This window comes from Myotis yumanensis, unplaced genomic scaffold, assembly GCF_028538775.1.
Source record: "Myotis yumanensis isolate MYYU_CA2020_CCGP unplaced genomic scaffold, mMyoYum1.0.hap1 SCAF_8, whole genome shotgun sequence".
NCBI lineage: Eukaryota > Metazoa > Chordata > Mammalia > Chiroptera > Vespertilionidae > Myotis > Myotis yumanensis.
Window position 1 is genome coordinate 19,868,920 of NW_027223759.1, and position 25,081 is coordinate 19,894,000.

The following is a 25,081-nucleotide window of genomic DNA, read 5'->3' on the forward strand; positions in this document are numbered from 1 at the left end:
TGTTAACCTCATTGCCTAGTGTAGTGCCTGCTATATTCGGGCACATATACATGTTTCTGAAATGAATGAATAATTGATCTGTGTATCCATTGATCAGTTCCTGTTGTTCTAGACCACGTGGTAGGAGCAGAGGATAGAGTATTAATGGATGAGACTCCCTGCCTTTAAGGCACTCTGTGGCTGTTTGGTGGATTAGCATACAGGTAACTATAAGTGAGAATGGAATAGCTGCTATCAAAATGGTGCTATCAAAATGAAATAAAGAGGAAGGTGTGATTACTTTACAGGGGGTGGTGGAGGAAGGAGGATGCATCAGGAAAGGCTTCCTAGAGAAAGCCGTGTTTGGACTGGGGCCTGTGGAAGCTGTAGGACTTATGCACAGACACTATGAGAGGAGGTGCCTAGGCCAGAGACTGCCCACACAAGGGCACAGAGGGTGACGTCATGAGGGCTATTTGTTAATTTCATTATGAAAAATTTCCAGTACGCACAGATAAAGAGTGTGTCGCTTGTTTTACCTTCCCTTTTGTGGTTGCTGCCGGAGAAGGCTTTGTTCGTTTGATGTTTGTTTACTCTGCCTGATTACCTCGTGTCTCCATCTGCTTCAGAGCCCCCACTATGTCTGTTTGAGTCTCTCCACATTGTCAGTCCCCTTGACTGACTTTGCAGATTCACATCTGGCAGGCTCTGAGGCCAGGAAGATGCCTGGAGGTTTTAGGCATTTGGCTGGACAGGCAGGAGCCTTCAGTGACTATCTCCAGCTGACAGGTCCCTGGGCAGAGGACTGACTGGCTCCTGAGCCTGGGGTGAGCATGGGGAGGGGATGCTGGCAGCAGACACCGTGTACACTGTCATCTGCTGCTGGAAGGCATCAAATGGCTGCTGCCTAGGGAGGTGGGAGAGAGAGGTAGGACAGAAAGGGGACAGAACCAACTGCCTGCAGCCTGGATGCTGCTGGCTCTGTGCTGGCCAGCTTTGCCTGCAGCTTCTTTTGGACACACGCAGAGCTGGGCTGGCGGGTGGCACTCTCACCGATGATGCCTGGCTGCAGCTGCACTCCGTGCCTCTCAGCAGGCAGCTCCTCCCCAATGTGTTGGCAGCAAGAACTCAATCTCCGGGAGCTCCAGGGGCTGCTTCAGAATCACTCTGGTCTGGAGGCCTGTGGAGACCAGTGAAGGTGTGGGAGGCCAGGTCTTCAGTACAACTTGAGACCTTCTTCCCTGCCCTTGCCCTCCCTCTGGTAGATCGGCAAATAAACTCTCAAGTGTAAATTTCCTTATCATGGGAACACAGAAACGTGGAAGCACCCATGAGTCCTCTATTCCACCCCTGTAGGGCTGCCCCTCCTTCAAAGAAAAGTTCTTAGGAAAGATGAGCGAGGACCTCCTCCAAGTAAAGAGCTTTTAATCATTGTTTTCAATGGTTACTCAATGTACCACTCGATATATGTACCATAATTTTGTTAATTACATAAATATTACATGAATTCATTCTGATTATTAAAATGCTTACCACGTAAACAGATATTTCCACTGCACATTCCCTTAACCTCATCCTGTCCCAGAAATAAGTAGCTTGAATCAGTTGGGTGGTATCAGTTGGGTGCCAGGGGTCCAGGAGGGTGCTGAGGGCTTCACTTCTCATCAGGGTGGGCGTGGGCAAGAGGAAAGCCTTTGCCCAGTGGATTCTTGTCCTCATGATGGGCTGGGTGAGGAGTAGATAAGAAATGCTAGAGCAGGAAAGAGGCAGCATGAGGAAGGACAAGTGGATGCTTGGTCAACCAGCTGGCCATCAACCCAGTGTAGCCCAAACCCCAGACTCAGATCTGGGGTGAAGCCAGTCCTAGATCCTCACCACTTAGAGTTGTCTTAAAGTGTCACCCAATTGTCCATAGCACCCCAAGCACTTCCCACATGCCATTTTTTCAATAGGGTGGATGGAGATGTCGGGGAAGAAGGCTTCAGACCCTTGCACCACTGCTACAGGATCAGACCCTTACAGGCAAAAGTCATCCTTGCTTGCTGATTATTCATGGATAAACAGGTAATTTGAGAAAAGGTGATGAGGAAGAATGCATAATGTGTCCTGTCCCTCCTTTTTCTTATCCCTGCAACACTGAACTCTGCTTACGAAGCACATCATGACGCTTAGGAAGTGGTATCTTTGTGTCCAGACCATGCCCCTGTCCTCTGCTGTACATGTTGGATCTCATACGTAAAATAAATAGAAGTAAATTATCTCATAAAAATTCCATGATTTTGGTGGTTTCATGCTCTAAGATGTCACAGATTTGATTCTCCCAATAGATAGGGACAAGGCTTCAGAATTGTGGGGTCCTCCTAAGTTTTGTGGACTCTGACTAGAACCCCCACTCTGCACAACTCACTGGGAACCAGGGCCAAAGGTCTAGTCCTGATAAATAGGGTAAGCTTTTACTTTTTTCTTTCTTTTTTTCTAGAAGAAGATTCTGTGGTCCCTACGGAACCTGGCCCTTTGTCTATAAAATTTGGTTGGAGTAAGTCCAGTGTCTTTTCTGAACTCTTCCATGTCCAGAAATAGCCAATTTTCTATCATACAAGCTTTCATTCAGCCAGGATATTATCTGGACAACATCAAAAATCAATTTTTAGGTAAACTAATTTTTGGTAGGGGACAGAAATAGTTTATAATTATTCAGCCCCAGTTTCTACACATTTTCCACAATTTTTCTATAGACTTCTGTCATGATGAGCTCCCTGCATTGGCCTGACCCAGGTTTCCCTGAAATGAGTGCCGGGTGTCCAGCAGGAGCGGAGCAGAATGGTTACAGTCAAGCCTGGGTGGCCTGGGATGAGTTCCTGGCTGCTGTTAATGGGCTAATTCCTTAACCTCTTTGCCTCAGTGTCCACATCTGTAAAATGAAGGTAATAATGACACCTACATCATCATTTGTGGGAATACTAAGAGTGTTGATACATATAAAGTACTTAATTTGGTGCCTGGCAATGGAAAGAGATTTAGGTGTCAGCTAGCATCTTACCCCATGCATGTGCCATACTCGTGGGTGGCACATGCATGGGGCAAGTGAATTCTCTGGCCACTTCTCATTGCTCTGCATCAGGTAACACCACAGGAAGCCGGGACATTTGTCTGGTGGAATGAAGGATGATTTGCATGTCTGGAAGAGGAAAGTGGTCTCTGGCCCATGGAGATGCATAGAAAAACCCAATCCATTCATTTTGGGGCCCAAAAGTTCCATTTCACAAGGCACAAGGAAGCTACCATCTTGTGTGGAGTCAAAAGTGGATTTTACTTTCTGAGCTATGATTGAACCTGAGAGCTAGGGTATAAGTGGGAAGCAAAGGAGGCATGTCTCCTGCATGCTGAAGGCAGTCCGGTCCTCTTCCAGGAGTCTCTTATTTGTCCAGAAATATTTGTTGAGCACCTACAATATGCCACGCACTGTTGCACATCTTGAATATATAGCAACAAACAAAACAGACAGGTCTTTGAGGTCTTAGATCTCCCATCATCAAGATCCAACACATGCTAGCATTCTATGAGAATTTGTCATTAATCTGATGCCTCTTCTTCAGTAGGATGACCCTGCACAACCACAAGATCTGAAGTGCCTTGTGAGTCACCAAACTCAACGTGATGGCCACCACAGTTGTGGTGAAGTTTGCATGTTGTTGCATCCTAATACTTTTTCTGAAAATAGATAGTGCATGTAAGACATCTATATTTTCCATAAATATATATTTTTTGTTAATCCTCACCTGAGGATATTTTTCCATTGATTTTTTAGAGAGAGTGGAAGGGAGAGGGAGAAGGAGAGAGAGAGAGAGAGAGAGAGAGAGAGAGAGAGAGAGAGAGAGAGGAAGGAGAGGAACATCGATGTGAGAGAGACACATCGATTGGTTGCCTCCAACATGGGCCGGACCAGAGCTGGAGATCGAGCTTGCAACCAAGGTACATGCCCTTGACCGGAATCAAACCTGGGACCCTTCAGTCCATGATCCAACGCTCTCTCCACTGAGCCAAACCATCTAGGGCTTCCATAAATATTTAATTGACCTGAATGGCCTGTTCTGAGACTGCACAGAAAAATATATACCTTTACTCCACAGGAAGTATTTGTATGGTTTTGTTGGGTTCCACTTGTTTATATGTTTTGCTTGTATGCATCCTTTGTTCCCTCACCAACTGTTATGTCCATCAGGTGAGGAGCCTCCTTAACCAGTACACATCCTGCTGATGACATCGCTCCACCAGCTCTGGTCCTGAGGATGGAGGTTCCAGTCAGGTGAAAGGGAGGAAAGATCTTGTCTGCTGCCTCAGATCTTGTCTACGGCAAAGCCTTCGCCTGGGACCCTCTGATAGTCAGAGGAAGAGTCAGGGGAATGAGGTCAGGACACATTCATCCCTCCTGAGATTCTCTCCACTTCTGTAAATGACCTGATGGGGTGGAAGCTCTCCAGATTTCCTTTCAACACTGGTCTCTGCTTCCAGGTTTCCTGGGCAGAAGGCAGGGCAGGATTTGGGAGCTGTTCTTTTTGACTTGAAGGACTCCCATCTACAAAGAAGCCAAGGAGTGGCCAGCAGTCCCAAGTCTTCATAACACACACACACACACACACACACACACACACACACACCACACACCACACACACACACACACACACACACACACCTGCCATACCTCATCTATATCTTCAAAGCAGAAATAAAAACACCCTTGATTTCTTGCTACGAGGAGACTTAGGGGTGGAGAAGAGACAGGCAAGGAGAGGCAGGGTTCCCACAGAGGGAGAAGGGGGAAGAGGAAGGGAAGCTCACATATGGAAAAGGACACTAGTGGTAGGGAAAGAAATTTTATTTTCAAGCTTTTAAGAGAATAATACAAACAACAGAGAGTTTTAAAAAACCCTAAAAACTGGTTTAAAAAAGTATTTGACAGTGTCCCTTGAATACCTATGGATGATGCAGCCATTGTGCAATGACAACAAGAAACTCTGCAGGTGGCCACCCAGTGGCCTTCCCTGGCAGGGTCCCAGGAACCAGTGGGCGGGCTCAAGGGACAGTGCTCCCTGCCAGGGTCCCTGGACCAGCCTTGGTGCTTGGGAAGGACCAGGGAGCACTAGCACTGAGGGCTTAGCCAAACTGCCCTAGGGAGGGTCCTCAGCAGCAAGGAATACTTAGACTGGTCTTACTCCACTCCACTGGCTGGGATACATCCAGCCAACTCCCTCCCACTCGCTGTAGCAGCTTTCAGCACATGCCTAGCAAGGTGGGCCATGGGTGGGTGGGCAGCAGGGAAGTCACTTCTGGATTGACAGCTTTTGAAGGCTGAAGCCACAGCAGCAGGACTGTGCTTGAGATGCCCATGAGAAATCTGTACTTTTCTCTAGTTTGTGTGTGTGTGTGTGTGTCCTGTAAACATCTTTGAGCCAAAATCACCATAAAATAAAGTAACAAGGGCACAAAAAGACATCCAACTCCAAACTTGAGCCCTCGTTGAGCCCACCTGAAATTGGGAGTTCCACTTTGGAAGGTGTGGAAAGGAGGAAAATCCCCCCTCCCTCTGGCCGCTCACACCAACACCTCCCTCCCTATACGGTCCACCCAGAGTCGCTAAAGCCATCTGAGTTAGAAATCCTGCCCATCCAGTGAGCTCAGGGGCTGCAAAAACTGAATGCCATCCCTGCCAGTCCTCACCCGTCCCTCTCCCTCCCGCCACAGCCAGTGGGTCAGGCCCAGAGAGGAACCAAAACAAACTCAAGGGTAAAGCAGGGCAGGCTGCAGGTGCTTTTTCTTCTGTGCCCTTTGCATTGCTTCTCCCTCCACACGTGCACAGGTGGGCACCATCCCCAGGCCAGCCTTGCCCTCTGCAGCCTCCACTTCCCCCAGGTGTTTGACCATGGTACATGTGCCCAGTGTTGTTGTTGTATTTTGTTGGGTTCAGTCTGTATTGCACTTTGTTGTTGAGTTTGTATTGGTTTTCCTTGCTCTTGTTGGAGAATGGTATTGACTGATTGGAAACCACAAAACCACACCAACATCACTCACTGCAGCTCTAATCCTGCCCCCAGACCCCTCAAAGCCCCCCACCCTCTGCCTGCCCTCTGCTCTGGTGCCTGGGGAGCCACCTGGCCTCCCCACACCTGCTCCCCAGACCAGCATCCCATCGGGCCCAGCCCCTTCCCAGCCCACCCTCCGCTGTTGTGTATGGTCACGGCTGCCCTTCCAGGCACTCCTTTCACACTGTTGTGACCCTCATGACGAGCTCTCGGCTGCCCCCCTGGGGGCTCCGCTGTTCATGAGGTCTTAGGTGACTCAAGATGTGCAGGATGGTGTAAGCACAGTGGTGATCAGAGGGAGGGCCTGAGGGCTGGCTGGCTGCCCGGGCAGGGCCTTCCTCGGGGGCAGGGGTGTCCGCAGCCTCCTCTTCCGAGGAGAGGCCATTGGCCTGGGTGGACGAGGAGGTCCGGGGGTTTGTCCTGCCTCCTGACTTTTGATCCTCCAGGTCTTTTGTCTTGTCATAGTTCAACACTTTCCACTGCTGGTTGACAGCCTGCCACCGTTTAAAGATGCGGTACACGGAGGGTCCCTCGTGGATGATGAGACCTGAGGCCACAGGGAGAAGAAGGAAAGCCACGTAAGGAAAGCAAGTCATAGTCTCCCATTATTTATAAATGAAGGTAGGTGGGGGGCAAGCTGGATTTCTCTAGTTTGATTTGTTCTTTTCAAACCTGCCTTTCAGCTCTGAGCCACATGGTTCCCATCCCTACATTCCTAGGTTCAATGAGTCTCTAGTGGGTGCAAACCACACCAAGTCCACAGAATAGCTGAGAACTTCCATGTGATACCTTTGTCTACCTCTACTCTACCCACCCATATTGTGACTTCACAAGATCCAAATTTGTTGTCTTTGAGGTATAATATAAATATGGGGTGGGGCAAAAGTAGGGTTATAGTTGTTTGATAAAATAATACAATAATTAATAAATACTAATACAAGAATAAACTCTGTTTTGAGTACTCACAATTGTAAACTTACTTTTCCCCCACCCTGTATTCTTTCCTCCCTCTACCATGTATCCATGGCACCCCGTACTTAGCTGATGTTGAATGAAAGAAACCCCAGGGTCATGCCATACCTTCTGAATGATGTCCAAAATTCCACTAGTTAACTCTTTGTACAACTAGCCCAGCGCTACTGAAATACACACACCACTGGGAGACTTGGACACAGTTATATTGGCCAGTGGGAAGGTGGAGTCAGAAACAAGCCATGTCAGACAACCAGGAAAATAAATATTAATTATGTACCTACTGTGTGCCAAGTACTAGAGATACTGCAGTGAGAAGGACAGGAAGAATCCTGCCCTCAGAGCTTACAGTCATTCTAGTGGAGAGACACATAACAGTCATGTAAACAAGCCAGTAGGACTATTTCAGGTACTGAGAAAATGCTATGAGGAATGTAAAATAGGGTTAAATAGCCACTGGCTGCAGGTTCTAAAAGGTCCTGTTTAGCAGGAAGGTGGTGGGAGATGATATTTGAATTGAGACCATGCAAAGGCCTGAAAGGAGAGCATTCAGTGGTAGGAACTGCAAGTGCAAAGGCTGGGGGCTGGGAATGATGCAAAGGGTCAGAAAAGAGGTCAGTGTGGCCAGGGTGCAGTGAATGAGTGGGGAAGTTCAGGGAGATAAGTGCAGAGGCCAATCAATGATAGGGCCTTGTAGGCCATGACAAGGAACTTGTATTTTATCCTAATATAATGGGAAACCATTGAAGGGTTTAGTAGGAGGAATAATGTGATCTGATTTACCCTCCAGAAAGATCATCTGGCTCCTGTGAAGCAATAAACTGAGGAGGACAAGAGTAGGAGCAGAACACAAGAGGAAATGATGGTGGCCTAGACCAGGGTGATAGCAGTGGAGACAGTGAGAACCATTGGAAATAGGATGTATGCTGGGAGTAGAGCTGACAGGTGTGGCGTGGATCAAGAGAAAAATCTGAACAACTGGAAGGTTTTGGCCTTAGCTGTTAGTAATGGTGCCATTTATCAAGATGTAAAAGGCACAAGGGTAGGGGGTGTGGATTTGTGTGGTGGTGGCAGTGACTCTATTAGTTTCCTACGACTGCTGTAACAAATGACCACACATTTAGTGGCTAAAAATAACCCAAATGTATTCTTCTATAGGTCTGGAGATCAGAAGTCTAAAATCAGTCTCGCCAGGCTGATCTAAAGGTGTCAGCAAGGCTGGTTCTTTCTGGTGGCTTTGAATGGAGAACCCATTTCCTTGCCTTCTTCAGCTTCTAGAAGTCACCTTGCTTCTTCCTTGCATCAGTCTACCTCTTTCTTTCACTGTCACATCTCCTACTATTCTTTTGTCTTCAAGCCTCCCTCTGCACCCCTCTCATAAGAGCACTGTGATTACTACATTGGGCCCACCTGAGTCATCAGGATAATCACCCCATGTCAAGATTCTTAAATTAATCACATTTGCAAAATCCCTTTTACCATAAGGCAACATTAATAGATTCCAGGGATTATGACCTGGATGTCTTTGGGGGCCATTATTTAGCCACAGTGATAGTTATACTAGTATTTTATTCACAGTACATTTAAGATGTCTGATAGAAATCTCACTGGAAGGACCAGCATGACAGTTGAACATATAAGTCTGAAGCTTAGGGAGGGGTCTGGCCTGGAGATAGAAGTCATCAGTGCAGAGGTAGAATGTGAAGCCTTAGGAATGGCCCAGATCTCCTGGGGAGAGATGGTAAACAAGTGAAGAGAGCCAATGACAGAGGCTCTGTGAGCCTTCCGATGTATAGAGGTTTGGTGACTATTTGATGGAGGTGAAATCAGCAAAGGAGGCTCTGAATGAGCAATAAATGGTGTAAAAGCAAGACCAGCAAATAGAGACCCAGATGTCTAGAGAAATATATATTTCAGGAAAGAGAGTGTGATAATTTGAAAATGCTGTTGAGAGGTCAGTGAAATGAGGAGTGACCACTGGCTTGGTGGGCACCTTGAAGGTAAGATGATAGAAGTGCAAGTGCATCTTTTTCTTCCATGAAGTCATCAGCTAAGGGGGAAGGGATAAGGGAGCAAGTGCTGACAATTTGTGGAGAAAAGAGAAAGTGAGAAATAGTTATCTTGGAAAGTGGGAGAGTGAATTTGCAAGGGAGATGTGGCAGAATCATCTGATGGTGTTGGGTGCCCATTTGAAATTTGTGGCCATAAGTTTGAAATGAGTCTAGTGACTAGACTCTAGTCCAGCCGTGGGCAAACTACGGCCCGCGGGCCGGATCCGGCCCGTTTGAAATGAATAAAACTAAAAAAAAAAAAGACCGTACCCTTTTATGTAATGATGTTTACTTTGAATTTATATTAGTTCACACAAACACTCCATCCATGCTTTTGTTCCGGCCCTCCGGTCCAGTTTAAGAACCCATTGTGGCCCTCGAGTCAAAAAGTTTGCCCACTCCTGCTCTAGTCATTGGTTATGTGATTTTTTTCCTACACTTTCAACTGCTTGCTAGGTGTATTTGTGGAATAAGAAGAGAGCTGGATGTAATCAGTATTGACTATTTCTCCAGGAAAGCAAGGCAGGCAGGAGAGAAGGTGAGAGTTCTGGATGTTTGCAAGGGAGTAGTTATTACCCTGGGGAGGAGAGAAGTGAAGACACAAATAAAATAAAGAATAATGAAAAAGAAAAGTTTTAGGGTCAATGACAAGAGGTCTCTATGAAGTTGGAGAATTGCCTTTTCAGCTTCTAGAAGTCACCTGTGTTCCTTGCCTCTTCCATGCATCAGCCAAGGGATCAGTAAACCACAAAGATGGGGGCGGAGGGGGATGATCATCAGAGAGTGGGATGTTTAAATCTAGACTTTGGGAGTGGTGTGGTTCTTGGTGAGGATAAGGTCTAGAGGTTGACCATTTGAGTGGGGCTGAGGTGAGCGGGAGGAAAATTATTTTGGAGTAATGAGGAGTTGGACATATTTTCTGCATCAGTCATCTCAGTACTATCAGACCAAATGCCTCCTTTTTATAACAAATATATTTTAATATCCCCTTTTTTATCCTGAAATGAGGTTCATAAGATAAGTCACGATTATATATATATATATTGCCCTAACAGATAAAGGGGAAAAAAGAAAACAAATGGAAAGTCATTTATAACAAGACTATATAAATTTCAATATAAATTCTGGGCACAACTACAGTTGAAAACAAATGAAAAACCTCATACATTTCCAAAATTCCCACTAGGGGATGGTACCACCTCTGCTGAGAACCACTGATCTGTAAAGATTCTGAAGTCAAGACTGGTGGGAGGGAGTCTATGAGTCAGGTCCATCAAGGAATGTGAGTAGGCAGTCAGCAGCCAACAACATCAAGAAGGGGATCCCACCTCCAGACCCCACAGAATAGTGCATGATAGGAAAAGCAGCCACCACTTGAGAAAGTCATGCAAGAAATAATGTCTTCAGGAGACAGTTATGTTGCAATTAAGGGAAGATGAAAGTTATACTCAGAGAAGGGCTGCCAATGATGGACCATGAGGTCCAGAGGGCACAATAGAAGGGCTAGGAAGATGGGACCAGTTAAGGGATGAGCAAAACAGGAAAGGGATGATTGTCCATATTGTGAGGGTGGTCTTAGAAGCTGGGACCTGTGATGGTGAGTGAGGGATGATGATGATTAGGGATGAGGCACAATGGAAATTACAGAAATTGTAAATCTAGAGGTGGCTGGTCTGGCCCCTGCGGTTAAGCACTGACTCACAAGAGCAAATAGTACGGCCTCCTGATGTGAAGCAAAGAGACTGGATGGCAACACCTCAAAGCCTCTCCAACCTCCAACACACCGTGATCCTAGGAGGCAAGACTGCTACCCACTGTCACTCTTGTCTCCAGGATTCCAATGGCTCCTGCAATTGCACTTTGCGTGACAAGTCTTCAAGGGCTCATTGAAGGAGAGACAATCTCCCTGTAGCCCAGTAGATCCTAATGTGTTCAGTATATACCCCTTGAGGATCTCATGGAAGCTAAGGACCGTCTTCCTGGAAAAAGAAAAACCAAACACACAAACTGTCCTTATAATTTTAGGGCGTTCATAAATCTTCAGCGGACCACTGTGGACCCCTTGATCAGCCTGCCTGATTCTGGACAGGGGGGCTTGCTCTTTACCCAGAGCCTTGCTCTCACCCTCTCCCAATGTGCTAACTCTTATCACTTCTTTCAACCTTTTGAATACCTGCCTATGCACCCTTAGCACTATACCATTTATTTGTTCATTTACTCCACAAGCCTTGTTTGAACACTGCTATGCTTTTTTCTCTAGATCATAAGCCCTTTGAGGACAGGAGGTACGGTTGAGGCTTGGGCAGCTAACACAGTTTCAGGAGACTGAAAAGCCTCAGTGATGATGGAGGAAACAGGGGCCTTAGGGAGAGAGAAGCGGGATCTTTTGAAACCCTAAACTCTTTCCAATAAGAGCCACTACAGTTGGTTCCTAATTAGCTTCCTGATCAGACAGTTTTACCCTGATTGAATAGGGTGGCTTAAATTATTGGTCTGAATGCTGCCTTCTAATTATCTAACTGTCTAGTGTTCAGGAAGTAATTAAACCATTTTAATGGATAGGTGGCTGAAGGGAGGAAGGTGCACCTGTGTTTGTAGATAATGCTTGTTTGGCAAAAGTTGGAAAAGCACAAACTACCTCATTCACATATACTCCCTAGCACTCCCTCTGCTTCCTGCTCTACAAACTACTTATTGGTTCCAGGGATAGCAGAATGTTTTTTTTTTAATGGGGGAAGATGGGTGGGGCTTACCTGATTGGAACAGGTGAGTGGGCAAGGTTGAAGAGAAAGAAGATGGATGGATGGGAAATGGCAGTGGAGAGAGAGAGAGAGAGAGAGAGAGAGAGAGAGAGAGAGAGAGAGAGAGAGAGAGAAGGTGATTAGTGAAGGGAAGCAGAGAAGGAGCAGGGAAAAAAAAGGAAAATTAGAGGGCATGGTAATATTCAAAACCCAGTAAATTTTGGTTGTGTCCTTTTCTGGGGTTTTCTATGTAATTTAACAGTTACCTGGTAACCACCTACAATGTGCCCTTGGGCTGTATTTGTGGGAAATCCAGTTCCAGAACCATTGCTGCCTTTGTCTTTCTAACATCTCTCTGCCTTTTTGGCCTCCTCTTCCTCACAAAACTGTAGGCTCCATAGGTTGTCAGAACTTTTCATTTGCCATCATAGCTCCCCCTGACCTCCAGCTTAAACGGTCCTTTGCTCAGCTCAGCCCATGAGGGAAGGTGACCATTGTGAGTGGATGGCTCCCATGCCCCTAGCTCACCACAGCAGTGTCAGGGAGTTCTTCTGGATGTGGCATCCCCATCCTCCCTTGCTGAACCTTGGCCATTGGCTCTTGTGTCCACAACAGTGAGAGACAATTTAATTCCACTTGGTATTTCCTGAGTACCTACTATGTGCTTCTGTGACACTTGGTCCCCATCATGCATGGAGTTAAGAAGGCAGTGCTAACTGAGAAGTCTGTAGAGAAGCATCTGGTTCCCTCTCATGCTAGAATCCTCCTCCCTACCCCCATCTCCTGCTGGTATCCTCATTAAATGGCATAAAAGTTGCAGACAACTCTCCAATAGTGCTTCTCAAACTTTGGCATGCACAAGAATCAACCAGGGAGCTTGTAAAATACAGACTCACAGGCTCCGCCCCCAGACAGTCTGACTCAGTAGGTCTGGGGTGAGGCCTAAGAATTTGCATTTCTGCCCTAACTGGTTTGGATCGGTGGCTAGAGTGTCGGCCTGTGGACTGAAGGGTCCCAGGTTCGATTCTGGTCAAGGGCATGTACCTTGGTTGTGGGCACATCCCCAGTAGGGGGTGTGCAGGAGGCAACTGATCGATGTTTCTCTCTCATCGATGTTTCTAACTCTCTATCCCTCTCCCTTCCTCTCTGTAAAAAAATAATAAAAATATATTTTTAAAAAAGAATTTGCATTTCTAAGCAGCTCTGAGGCAATGCCGGTGCTGCCTGTGTGTGGACAGCACTGCCTACGACATGGTCCTTATCCTGGCCCACTGTAAGTAACTTAAAAAATACTTCCAGATGTGACAGGCATGAAAATGCCAGACCACTGGAGAAATGGATTATTCCTCTCCTAGACCCAAAGATCTTTGGGCTCCACAATTTAAAGTCAACTTACCAATGGGCATGCATTGAACATTCAGAGCACTGTCACTTTACTAGCCTGTGGCTTTAGGCAATTACTTTTTTTTCTGAGTAAATTGGGGCTGATGCCCCTTTCTTATAGGGTTGTTATGAGATTAAACATGGTAATGAGTCCTTCATACTGATGCCTGGCACAGAGTGGGGCACACATCTAACACTCAATGCCACATGATGTTGGTTGTTGTGGGGTCAGGGGAGATCTCAGGATAGAAAGTGCCCACTCATATCTCTTCCTCCTTCATTGCCAGCCCCATCCCCAAACAGAAGCACCTGTTCTTTCATCTCCTAACCGTCCTTCCTGAGCCTCGGTGTGAGTCATTGTTTATCGATGAGTAACATGCTGGATCAGTGATTCTTGACCTTCCTAATGCCGCGACCCTTTAATACAGTTCCTCATGTTGTGGTGACCCCCAACCATAAAATTATTTTCGTTGCTACTTCATAACTGTAATTTTGCTACTGTTATGAATCATATTGTAAATATCTGATATGCAGGATGTATTTTCATTGTTACAAATTGAACATAATTAAAGCATAGTGGTTAATCACAAAAACAATATGTAATTATATATATGTTTTCTGATGGTCTTAGGTGACCCCTGTGAAAGGGTCGTTCAACCCCCAAAGGAGTCGTGACCCACAGGTTGGCGAACCACAGGTTGAGAACCACTGCTGGAACTGAAAGGAGCTCTAGAGACCAACCAGCTCCACAGAAGTGGAGACAAGCCTTCGCACCTGCGTCTCCTCTCCCACAGCTGAGAGCCTTCAGTAGTCACCTGGAGGGATGCTCCCCTTCCCCTGCAGAGTTGCAGGCAATTATGGGGCAAGACACCTCGGAAGTCCCACCGTTGCCAAACACTCACCTTTCAGATGCCACCCCTCAAGGGGCTAGCCCTGTCAGGACCTGCACCAAAGAACTTATCAGGCAAGTGTGGGAAAGATATCAATATAACTAGCTATGTGGGGTGGGTTCAGAAGCTGCTGCCAGGATAGACCTGACTGGCAATGCCACTTGTCCAATATTCTCCAGGCGTACAGCTTTGTGCTTCTCACAAGTAGCCAGGCTGCACTTCTCGGGGCCTCCCTGAGGAATTGGCAAGATGAGGGTGCAGGGGCCCCATTTTGGGCAGGCTCACCTTGACTTGAATGGTCTGAGTCTTCATTTGATGAATGCTTTGAGTTATCTGACTCAACAAAGACTCAAAGGAGAGAGGATGCTGAAAGCACTCAGTGAGGGCAAATGCAAAGCCACTTTCTGTTTCCATCTCTCAGTGCCCAGGGAGAGGTTGTCCCTTAGAAGTGGCTTCTGAAAGAATTCCCTTCTGAGCAGGGCCCTGTTGGGCCAGTTGACCTTGGTCAAGCTGTACAGAACGTTTCTCAATGCATCGGCATGAGAACATTCCAGGCACTCGTACCCAGGGCACCGCAGAAACCTGTGAGAACTTTGTTGGAAAATCATTGGGAGCTGAGGCTCTTTAATGTAATGTAAGCTTAACTCAGTAGGACTGAGTAGGAAAGAGAAGTATCCTGGAGCCCCAATTTGAGATGCCCATCCCTGGAAGTGTGTGTGGATTACGCTCTAAGATACTGTGGATTTTTTTCTGTGGGGTTTCTTTAAGAGGCGCAGAGTTCTCACCCTCTGGACACATATAGACAGAATTGTGTTTCTCGGCCATTCTGGATGGTGATCATGAAGGTGCTGGCAATGATGGTGATTGATGGTGATGACAGTCAATATTTATTGAATGCTTACTATGACTGTCACTCTAAAATGGATTTGCAAATACAGTATACTTTTCATAGAAACCTTGTGAAGTTGGTGATATAAATCTCTACTTTACAGAAGAGGAAAGTGAGCTCAGAGAGGGTAAATGTCTTGTCCTAAGACACACAGCTTATACATGACGTAGGACATAAACCTACGTTATCCGAAACAGAACAGTGCCGTGTGTCTGGGCTGCTTCATTCTCTGTGCTCAAGGTTAGGTACTCCCTCCAGAGACAGTGCAGCTATGGAGAAGGTAATTTTTTTTTAAATTATCTATGTGTATGTATATATAATTTCTATTTGAAGTCATATAAGATGTGTTTTATATGTGTGTTACATTGTTATAACAGAGTGGTTAAGAATGTGGGATTTGTATCAGATGAAACTGGGTTTTAGTTGTATGACTTTGGGTGATTTATCTCTTAGCCTCAGTTTTCACGTCAAGAAAATGGGCATTATGCCCTAGCTGCTTTGCTCAGTGGATAGAGCATCGGCCTGTGGACTGAAGGGTCCCAGGTTTGATTCTGGTCAAGGGCACATACCTTGGTTACAGGCTCCTCCCCGGCCCTGGCCCTGGCCAGGGCTCGTGCAGGAGGCAACCAATCAATGTGTTTCTCTCTTTGATATTTCTCTCTGTCTTTCCCTCTCTCTTCCACTCTCTCTAAAAATCAATGGAAAAATAGCCTCGGGTGAGGATTAAAAAAAAGAAAAAAGAAAGAAAATGGGCATTATAATAGTAACTACATCATAGGATTGTAGGGAATAAACAAGATGATGCACATAAAGCACTCTTCACAGTGCTTGGTATATAATGAGAAATACAGTGGGGCCTTGACTTACGAGTGTCCTGACTAACGAGTTTTTCGAGATACGAGCCGTCTCTCGGCCGATTTTTTGCTTTGAGTTGCGAGCTAAAATTCGGGTTACGAGCCAGCTTCAGATACCCCACCGCTAGTTGGCGCAGCGAACGTCACAGTGAATGCCACATCAGCCCAGCATCACGTGTCATTGTAATGGTGAAAATTGATTTGACATACGAGTAATTTGAGTTACGAGCTCTGTCATGGAATGAATTAAACTCATAAGTCAAGGCCCCACTGTATTAGTTATTATTTTATTATCAGTATTATTAAATAAGTATCACATAACTTCATTTTAAAAGGATTATTATAAAGTTACAAAAGTAGTTTATTTATACAAACATGGCCAAGGTTAAGCAATGGGTATTGAGAGGAAAAGTATGTGGGTGTCCCTTATCTGTGCTCTCTTTTATTTTCTATTCGCTGGAGCCCTGTGAGACTGTGGAGCCACAAAATAGAAGGGGCGTGGGTCCCTGAATCGCTGTGTGGAGGAGAACCTCCCACTGATCAGGAACTTCTATTGCATTAAGCCACTGAAATGTGGTGGCTTATTTTTTAAGCGGGAGATACCCTTATTAAAATCACTTCAGTACTAGGTTAGAGGCCAGACGAGAAAAGCAGATTAGGGCATGTTTTCATGTGGTCTCCAAAATGTATTAGCTGGCTTGAGCACCCACCTTATTTATCAGATTGGGCTATTTCTAGTCACAAACCCCTGGCAACAAAGAGACATGCCACTCTGAGTCTGTTCCAAAGACTGTGCTGCAGGCACTGAAGACAGCTCTCAAGAGGTGTTCCTAAAATATTTTGAGCTTGTCAGCACAACTGGATTAAGTGAATTACCTCCCAAGGGGTCTCCTTTGAGAGGGACAGTGCTTACTTGGTGTGTCTGCTTCTAAATCAGTCATCTTCATCCTTCAAGCATCCCAAAGCTCAGCTATGGGGAGAAGTGGTCATGCATGGGAAGCCATGAGGGGTGAGGGAGGGCATGGGTGAGATATGAGTTAATAGTAAATTCAGAAAATTGGACAAGTCACATGCAGATAATGAAACATAGACTGAGCCTCACTTGCTGGTTTACATGGTTGATGCCTATGGGTTGTTTGTCCTCCACGCCATTAATGAGATTCCACCCAGCCACAGCTGTCAACCTCTGAGAATTATGATATCTTCTCACAATGGACATAACTTCAAAATCCTAGGATGTCAGAGCCAGAAGGACTTTGGAGGTTATCAGGTTCAACCCTCTTATTTTACAGATGAGTCGACTGAGTTGTAGAAAGAGGAAGTAACTTGGTCATAGAGGTAGGTAGTGGCCAATCTTGTTTTCAGACCTAGATCTTTTATTTCCTAGTCTCTTCCATATTTTTGGCTGCCTCCTCCATATTTTTAAAGTTTTCTAATCAGGGAATTAAAAGGTTTGACAGGCAGGTCATGTCTAGCCCAAAGGGAGGAGTCTTTATGGCATACATGTATTTTAAATTAATATGAATTAAAATTAAATTTTAAAATGTTTTTATAGTTCTGCTGCTACCACCCCCTGCCCACTTGCTACAAATTAGGATTTGAATTCCTATATTTTAGAGGGCAGGTACCAGGTATCTCTAAATCAAAGGAAATAACCTGAATAGATAACACACAGAGAAAACTTTAACAAAAATTTTTAAAATAATTTTGTTAACAACCATATTCCACTGTCTTAAAGATTTGGAGCAAGCTCAGAAATGTTGCTCTCCTTCCTCCCCTTGACCCCAGTCCACCCACGAGTAAGAAACAAACATGGTAAGGATGAAGTCCTTATGTTTGCAAAGTTGACACTTTGATGGCCAATCTCTTGGGTCTCTGAAGTGAAGAAAAAAAAATGTGTTTGGTGCCAAAGACCTTAATTAATTTGCTCTTGTTAAATTCTAATAACTTGACCCACTGGAGCAGAGAACGTCCCATTTGTTTTCTGTGAGGCTTTGTCAGCTTCCCTGCTGGGGCAGACAGTGTCATTAGAGATGACGGAAGAGAGGCAGGTGGAGCGAGGACATTCAATGTAATCAGATCTTCTCATTGAGGGGTCACGCGTGAGGGGACCCAAGACCTTCCGAAAGAAGCACTGCTCCAAATCACAGCAGACACTCAATTACATGAGGACACAGGGTCAGGTTCTCTAGGCTGTGACTGGATTCAGCAAACCTTTATTGAGTGCCTACGGGTGGAACCTACTCTAATCAGGTGCCTCCTACTCTGGCCACTGATAACTTAGGCCTGCCTCCTCCTTACATGCACCATCTTCTCCAGTCCTCTCAGCAACTCTAACGAGGGTGGTATTATTCTGTTCCACAGGAAAGGAAAGGGAAACAGAGACTTCTGTGGGGACCCTGGAAACTATGCCACGGTGAATCCTACACCCACTATTGTGAATCTTATTTCCTTCCTGAACTATTATTTGGGGGCCAAGAGACTAGCCCTCAACAAGGATATGGATGTCCTGCAAGGACTCACCTGCAGAGGTAAGCCAGACCTGCCTTGTGGAGGTCATGGTTCTCATCCTACTTTCCTCTAAATCAGTGGTACTCAACCTTCTGGCCCTTTAAATACAGTTCCTCATGTTGTGACCCAACCATAAAATTATTTTCGTTGCTACTTCATAACCGTAATGTTGCTACTGTTATGAATCATAATGTAAATATCTGATATGCAGGATGGTCTTAGGCGACCCCTGTGAAAGGGTAGTTTGACCGCCAAAGGGGTCGCGACCCACAGGTTGAGAACCGCTGCTCTAAATGGATCTGGTGCCAGGTGTGCTCACTGGTAGTTCTGTGGGGTCTGAATATCTAGTTGAGCCTAGAAATGAAGAATCTCTGGTAGATGTTGCAGGCTTCACCTGCTTCTTGCTTCCAGAGAGCCCCTAAAAAGCTGATATTCTGTAACCACTTATGCAGTGCTGTGTGTTTTTCCTCAACTGGCCAGCACACTGCAGAGCAGGAGAAGTGACACGTACTTGAACTTTATCCTCAAAACCACTATCATCACTACTGATCATCATCACTGTCATCAAAATCACCATTGTCACAGCCACCATAAGAATCTGTGCATTTGCCGAAACCGGTTTGGCTCAGTGGATAGAGCATCGGCCTGCGGACTGAAGGGTCCCGGGTTCGATTCCGGTCAAGGGCATGTACCTGGGTTGTGGGCACATCCCCAGTAGGAGATGTGCAGGAAGCAGCTGATCGATGTTTCTCTCTCATCGATGTTTCTAACTCTCTATCTCTCTCCCTTCCTCTCTGTAAAAAATCAATAAAATATATTTAAAAAAAAAAAAAGAATCTGTGCATTTGAACTACTGCCTATCACCTCCCTCTCCCTTCTCCAAGTCACATATTACTCCCTTTTTTATTTTTCCTACCAGCATTTTCTCCTGTGGACAGCCTCTCCTAGAAAAACACTGAACGGCCTGGCCAGCTTGGCTCAGTGGTTGAGGGTTAACCTATGAACCAGGAAGTCACGGTTCGATTCCTGGTCAGGGCACAGGCCCCAGTTGTGGGCTCGATCCCCAGTGTGTGTGTGTGTTGGGGGTGGGGGTGGGGGTGCAGTAGGCAGCTGAGCAATGATTCTCTCTCATCATTGATGTTTCTATCTCTTTATCCCTCTCCCTTCCTCTCTGAAATCAATAAAAATATGTATTTTTTAAAAAGCAAAACACAACAGAGAGTCCGACTCAGTCTAAGACAAATCCTTCAGTCTCAGAGTTTTACTGTCTGAAAAATGGGAAGAATAATCCTTGCCCTGGGGGACATGCTCTGACACTGTTAGCTCTAGTATAGCTAACAAAATGATAGAACAGCCTCTGAGCAGGAGAGACCAGAGCACCAGGTAGGCCAGAGTGGGGGTGTTGGGTGGCTCAGAGCCACAGGGAGCAGGGCAGGCCTGTTCGTGAGGGCTCTTCCTGTAAGTGGACACAGGTGTATCAAAGTGGCAGGTGGCATCTGCAGGTGTCCCATAAGTGACGCCTGGGACTCCTACCTGATGAGAGAGGACTAATAGAAGGAACATGGGACTGCTAATCAGGAGACCTGGGCTCCACTCCCAGATGAACAACCTTGAGCAGGTCACTTCCCTTCTCCGGGCCCAGCTCTCTCAACTGCAAAGCAAGGGAGTCGTGCTGGTCGATTGTACAATCTCCTCTATGTTCAATTATCTCCATCGTCAGACCTATGGAGCCCTGAGTGGTAAGTGGTATTTATGCTCCTCTCTCTCACCCATATTCTCACCAGGAAAGGAGGAGTATACTTCCCTGCCCCACTACCTCTATGATGGAAGGCTAGTTGGTGACTTGCATTGGCCAATGTCTGTGGGCAGAAGGAGCAATGTACCAGCACTGAGCAGAAACTTCGAGAAGCATTGCACGTGTCAACCAATCCTCCTGTGCTCCTGCACTTGGCTAAGAGAATACACTCCTGTAGTCCCTGCTCCTTTAGGCTGGGCCCAGCAGGAAGAGACGCTCAAAGCAGGCCCAAAGCCAATGCACAGTCAGAAGCTAAGCCCAGCCAAGTCCAGCAGAGCCACAGCCATCTTGTAGTTCCATGAATGGAAAATAAATGCTTGCTGTCATAAGGCTCTGCAATTTTGGAGTTTGTTTGTCACTGCAGCCAAAGCTGACTAATACACCACGTGACAGGAAAGCATGTCTCCTAGAAGCTCATATCAATGACAGATCAAAAACCTGCCTGAAGGAGAATGAAGGGCAGCTGGAGGGGCCTCTACAGGAAGGCCCCTCCATGCCAGAGCCCCATACCTCCATATGGAGACACAACTGGTTTTTGGCATCAACAAGGCCAGGCCTCAGCAGGAGTAGGAAGGGAGTTTTGTGCAAGAGGGAACTAAATTAGAATGCCTCAAGTCACATTCCTCCCATTAATGGTCCTCTTTCTTCCACCGCTCTCCAAACCCGAGCAGTCTGCTTATTTCACTGCCTACATGCCATAATTAACAGTCTCTTGAACTAGGGGTTGATGTATTGGTTTCACTAGTGCAGAGAGGCAGCAAGTTGCTTAGACAAGTTTACAAGTTCCGGCATCACTAGTTGCTGGCTACTGTCATTAGTATGCAAGGGTCTAACCTCTCTGGTTCTAATATTATAGGCTCCCAGAGAAACTCACATTAATATCATCCCAGCCAAATTCTAGTTAATAGATGTTTTTCTGCCAAACGAAGCCTTGTAGCATTTTTATATAATTCATAACAAATGCCCAGGGAAGACAGCTGTGGCGCTCTGATGCTGTGAGCGCTATGGCCTAGGGGAAATCTGAGAGTTCCGGGTCAGGATGTGCAGGCTTCCCGTCACTCAGAAAACCAGGACCACTCCCCACTCCTCAGTCACTTGGACGAAGACGTCAGAGCTGACAGCCTATGTCAACCAACCCTCCACCAGCCAAATTAACAGGAGGTTAGAGAGGGGAACATAGATTTGGGAATGGGATAAGGAGGAACTCAAGTGGTGGGTTTCTGACTTTTTTCTAAAACACGGATGCCTTTTAAACAGAATCATACCTGCAATGGAAACATGTAAATAGATTAAAAAAAAACAGAAGCTCAGGGTGACACAAGGGTGAAGAGTCAGAGCCCATCAGGTCAGCACTCCATTCCCCTCCTGAAGGCGGCTCCTGAAGCTGGGCGTGGAAGCCCAGGGCTACACACAGTGTGAAAACAACTAGACTAGAGAAATCTTGGGCATTGGAATCGGCTTATGGAAAGCTGGAAAAAGGAGGCAGGCATCCTCAAAACTGGTTCTGGGCATTTTGCTGTGAAGAGAATGAGATTAAATGTGCAGGCAGCCCTGGTCTGGCTTGGCAGCCATGGGTACACAAGAGAGAGGAGGCTTTCCTCATCCAGCCAGAGGCAGATAGACTGACCAACGGACTTTTCACAAATCTTCATAGTGGCAAGTCTCCTTATCTATCTTCAACCAGGCAAGACATGTGCTTGGAAAGATTTAGATCTTCCTTCCCTTCCCCGCTTCCCACTCACCTCCCAAATTTAAACCACCGCCCCCTCCTGATCTCACAGGTCTCAAGGCTGCTGCCTTCTCTGCTTTGACGTCCCAGAGGGTGCGGTCCTGAGGGATTTGTCTAACTCACCCTCATTTGGCTTCCCACTTCCCCTGGAGACAGGCCCCGACTCACCAATGCACACCACGTCCATGAACCCATACATCCCGTAGCAGATCTGGAAGAGGAGGTCTTGGCGCTGCCATTTTGCCGAGGGACTGAAGGTTGACCAGATGAGCCAAGAGATACTGGCGATGAGGAAGAGGGAACCCAGGATGGCGGCTGCAATCTGCACCTTCTCAATGACTGTCAGAGAGATGGCCTGCCACTGTGGGGCAGAGGATGAATGGTCGGTAGGTTAGCTGTTGCTCATATACCCTCATCCCATTCCCATCCCTCTTCCTTCTGTCACCCCAAACTCTCACCACTGGTTTAGGATTTAAACCAGGGCTTTCCAACTAGTGACACAATGGATATTTCTTGCAAGTTTTTTAGTTTTATATTGTTTTGGTGGAAGAAACCTATATCACACCAAATGATCAAGTCATTGCAGGGGTGGGGTTCTGGGCAGGCATGGCTGGGAAGGTCTTTACAGTTGAATATGACACAGACAGAGAAATGGGGAGGAGGAAGTGAAAATGCAGTGCTAATGTGGTTGGAATTCCAGGGCCTAAATGTTATTTTCAGAGCAGCACTGTTTCCTTTCACACTGATAGGTGCTGAAAGGACACAGGCCTTTTTTACTTTTCTGCAACACCTGGCATGCCATTTAATATACATGCTGGAGATTACCAATTCAACAGACTAGGAGAGGACCCAGGATGTGGAGGAGAGATAAGAAAAACAGTATAATCTACTGACTATATATGAACACTAAAGTTTCATTTTTTAAACAGAAAAAGTATTATACTAATAGCAGTATTGATGGATGGGTTGAAGGCTAAGGTGTGGGTGAGTTTCAGCTCTGAAATTCTGCTATTCTATGACGATCTAGGTAGCAGAGGCCTGAATGAGCCTGGAGTTGGATTTTAGTTTGGGATTTATTTATGCTGTCACTCAACAAACATGTGCTGAGTAGTCTCTATGTGCCAGCCACTCTTCTAGGTGCCAGAGACAAAGTAGTAAGCAAGAACATACAAGATTTCTGCTCTCATGGAGCTTACATTCTAGAAAACACAGACAACCAAATAATTTCTTACAAATGTAATTTATCAGGAGTAAGAAAGGGAGATCCATGTCACTGTGGAAGTCTATAAATGGGGATTTGACTTCCCAGGAGAAGAGATGCTTGAGTTGAGTAGGAGTTGACTAGAGAAAGAGAGGGGAGGGGGCTCCAGGCCCAGGGAAAAATGTGTGCAAAGGCCCTGAGAGTATGAAAACCTGCAAGAAGACCAGAGTGAGTGGAGCAGAGAGAGCGAAGAGGTTGTGGGGTGAGACACTGGAAATAAAAGAGGGGAAGACCATGTGGAATCTTGAAGGATACGCACAGATGTTTGACTTTGTCCTAAGAGTAAATATGATGCTTTTGAACAGTTTTAAGCAGGGAAATTGGACAATTTTACAAGGATCAGGTTTGGGAAGAGGGAAGGAAGGACAATCTCCTGATCATAGGAAGTTGCATAACACCTTGCAGAGAAGACTCCTAGGGCATTTCGGCCTGAACCAGAGGAAAGGCAGGGTACCCTCCACCTGCCAACAGCGAGCGCTCACTCTGCATTCAGTGGCCGGGAAGGGGACACTGATTCTGGCTCCAGCCGGGACTGATCAATGGCCCCCAAGGAATTGTAACCATTGGAAAACATGTTGTTTGCTAGTCTAGATGTAGGACATCCGCCTTCACATTTAATTATCCCATTACACGTCATTGGGCCTTTAAATTTTCCACTGTTTCCTCCTGCCTAGGGTTACACATAACAAGGGGATTTTCCAGAAGACTGTAACCCGAACCTACAGATGTTGCTCATATACAACAAATGTTTTTTCCAGGCCTGTCCCACTGTCTGTGAAGAGGGTTCCTGACTGGGCTTTTTTGTTTCTACCATTAAGTCATCAATAACCTCCACCTTCTCCTGCTCCAGATTTTAAAAAACCCCAAAACCAAAGGCACGGAAAAGTCCCCTTAATTTCTAAAGCCCTTTCCTACCAGCCCCCAAGCCACCTGTGGAAACTAAACAGGGCCCCAACTACAGTCTGAAGCATGAAGAAGGAGTGGGGTGGGGGCCATCGTCAAGGCTGCCCTCCTGTCTGTTCCACGTGAGGCTCCCCAAGAGGTGGGGGAGCAGAAGTGCAAGGAGAAAGCAGAGAACAAGTGACCAAGGTCTCAAAGAGGCTGGGAGGGGGGGCGGGTGGGGAAGGCTCCAGAGGCTCCAGGCTCTGCAGCCACCAGACACAGAGCAAGATTCTAAATGCGAGATTCTCAAGCGCCGCCTGTTCTGCAACATAGGGAACGCACGTGGGGCACTGAGTCTGGGCAGGTGACCCAGTTCCAGCCGAGCTCTGCCCCAACTTGCAGAGTGTGACCTAGGAGAAGTCAATATGTCCTAAAGACTCTCAAGTTGCCCTTTTGTAAAAGTGGAAATAATCAGTCCCACTTTCTAGAATATTGTGAGGGTTAAATGAAATAACTTTCTGTGCTTCTTTGTTATGTTTCAGCAAAAATATAGTTATGCACGTCGAGGTGGGGGCTGCCTAAAGGTAAACGTACTCAGCAAACTCAGTGCTGTGCACTATAGGGTAGAGATTAAGGGCCAGACTCAGGAGTTAGACCCCTTGGATGCAACCCTGCTCCACCAGGGTGACCCTGGGCAGATTGCTGACCCCTCTGTGCCTCCACTGTCTCATCTGTAAATTGGGAATAACAGTACCCACTGCATTGGTTGTTTTCAATATTAAATGAGATAATATACATGAATACGTAGAACAGTGGTTGGCTCCCAGTGAGCACCCACTGAACATTAATGTAACTGCAGCTCAGGTGTAGCAGAAAGGGTAAGAAATAACCACCAAGACCATGGGGCCACCCCAAAACTCTTCTCAGTGGCTCTTCTGCTAGAACCAGAGCTTGCAGAGGGTCACTGAGGTAACATACTGTCATGGCTGCTGTTTTTCACCACTTTGTATGGGGCCTGGGAGAGACCTCCCCACACTGAGCACAGGCAGCCCCGGGCTACCAT

The 25,081-nt window shown here is 46.3% G+C and overlaps 1 protein-coding gene and 1 long non-coding RNA gene across 2 annotated transcripts in view; one reads left to right on the forward strand and one right to left on the reverse strand.

Moving 5' to 3' along the window:
• Positions 1-6,203: 6,203 nt before the first annotated feature.
• Positions 6,204-25,081, reverse strand: part of MARCHF4 (membrane associated ring-CH-type finger 4) — a 77,000-nt gene continuing 58,122 nt past the window's right edge. Inside the window, exons 4-5 of the mRNA XM_070423306.1 lie at positions 22,044-22,236; positions 6,204-6,607 (exon numbers count right to left, since the gene is read on the reverse strand). Coding sequence (XP_070279407.1) covers positions 6,240-6,607; positions 22,044-22,236 — 561 coding nt within the window. The 3' untranslated portion in view covers positions 6,204-6,239. The remainder of the gene's footprint in view (positions 6,608-22,043; positions 22,237-25,081) is intronic.
• Positions 6,510-18,518, forward strand: LOC139015539 (uncharacterized). Its single transcript, XR_011472455.1, has 3 exons — positions 6,510-6,681; positions 13,839-14,171; positions 18,205-18,518. It is a non-coding gene; the product is annotated as an uncharacterized lncRNA (long non-coding RNA).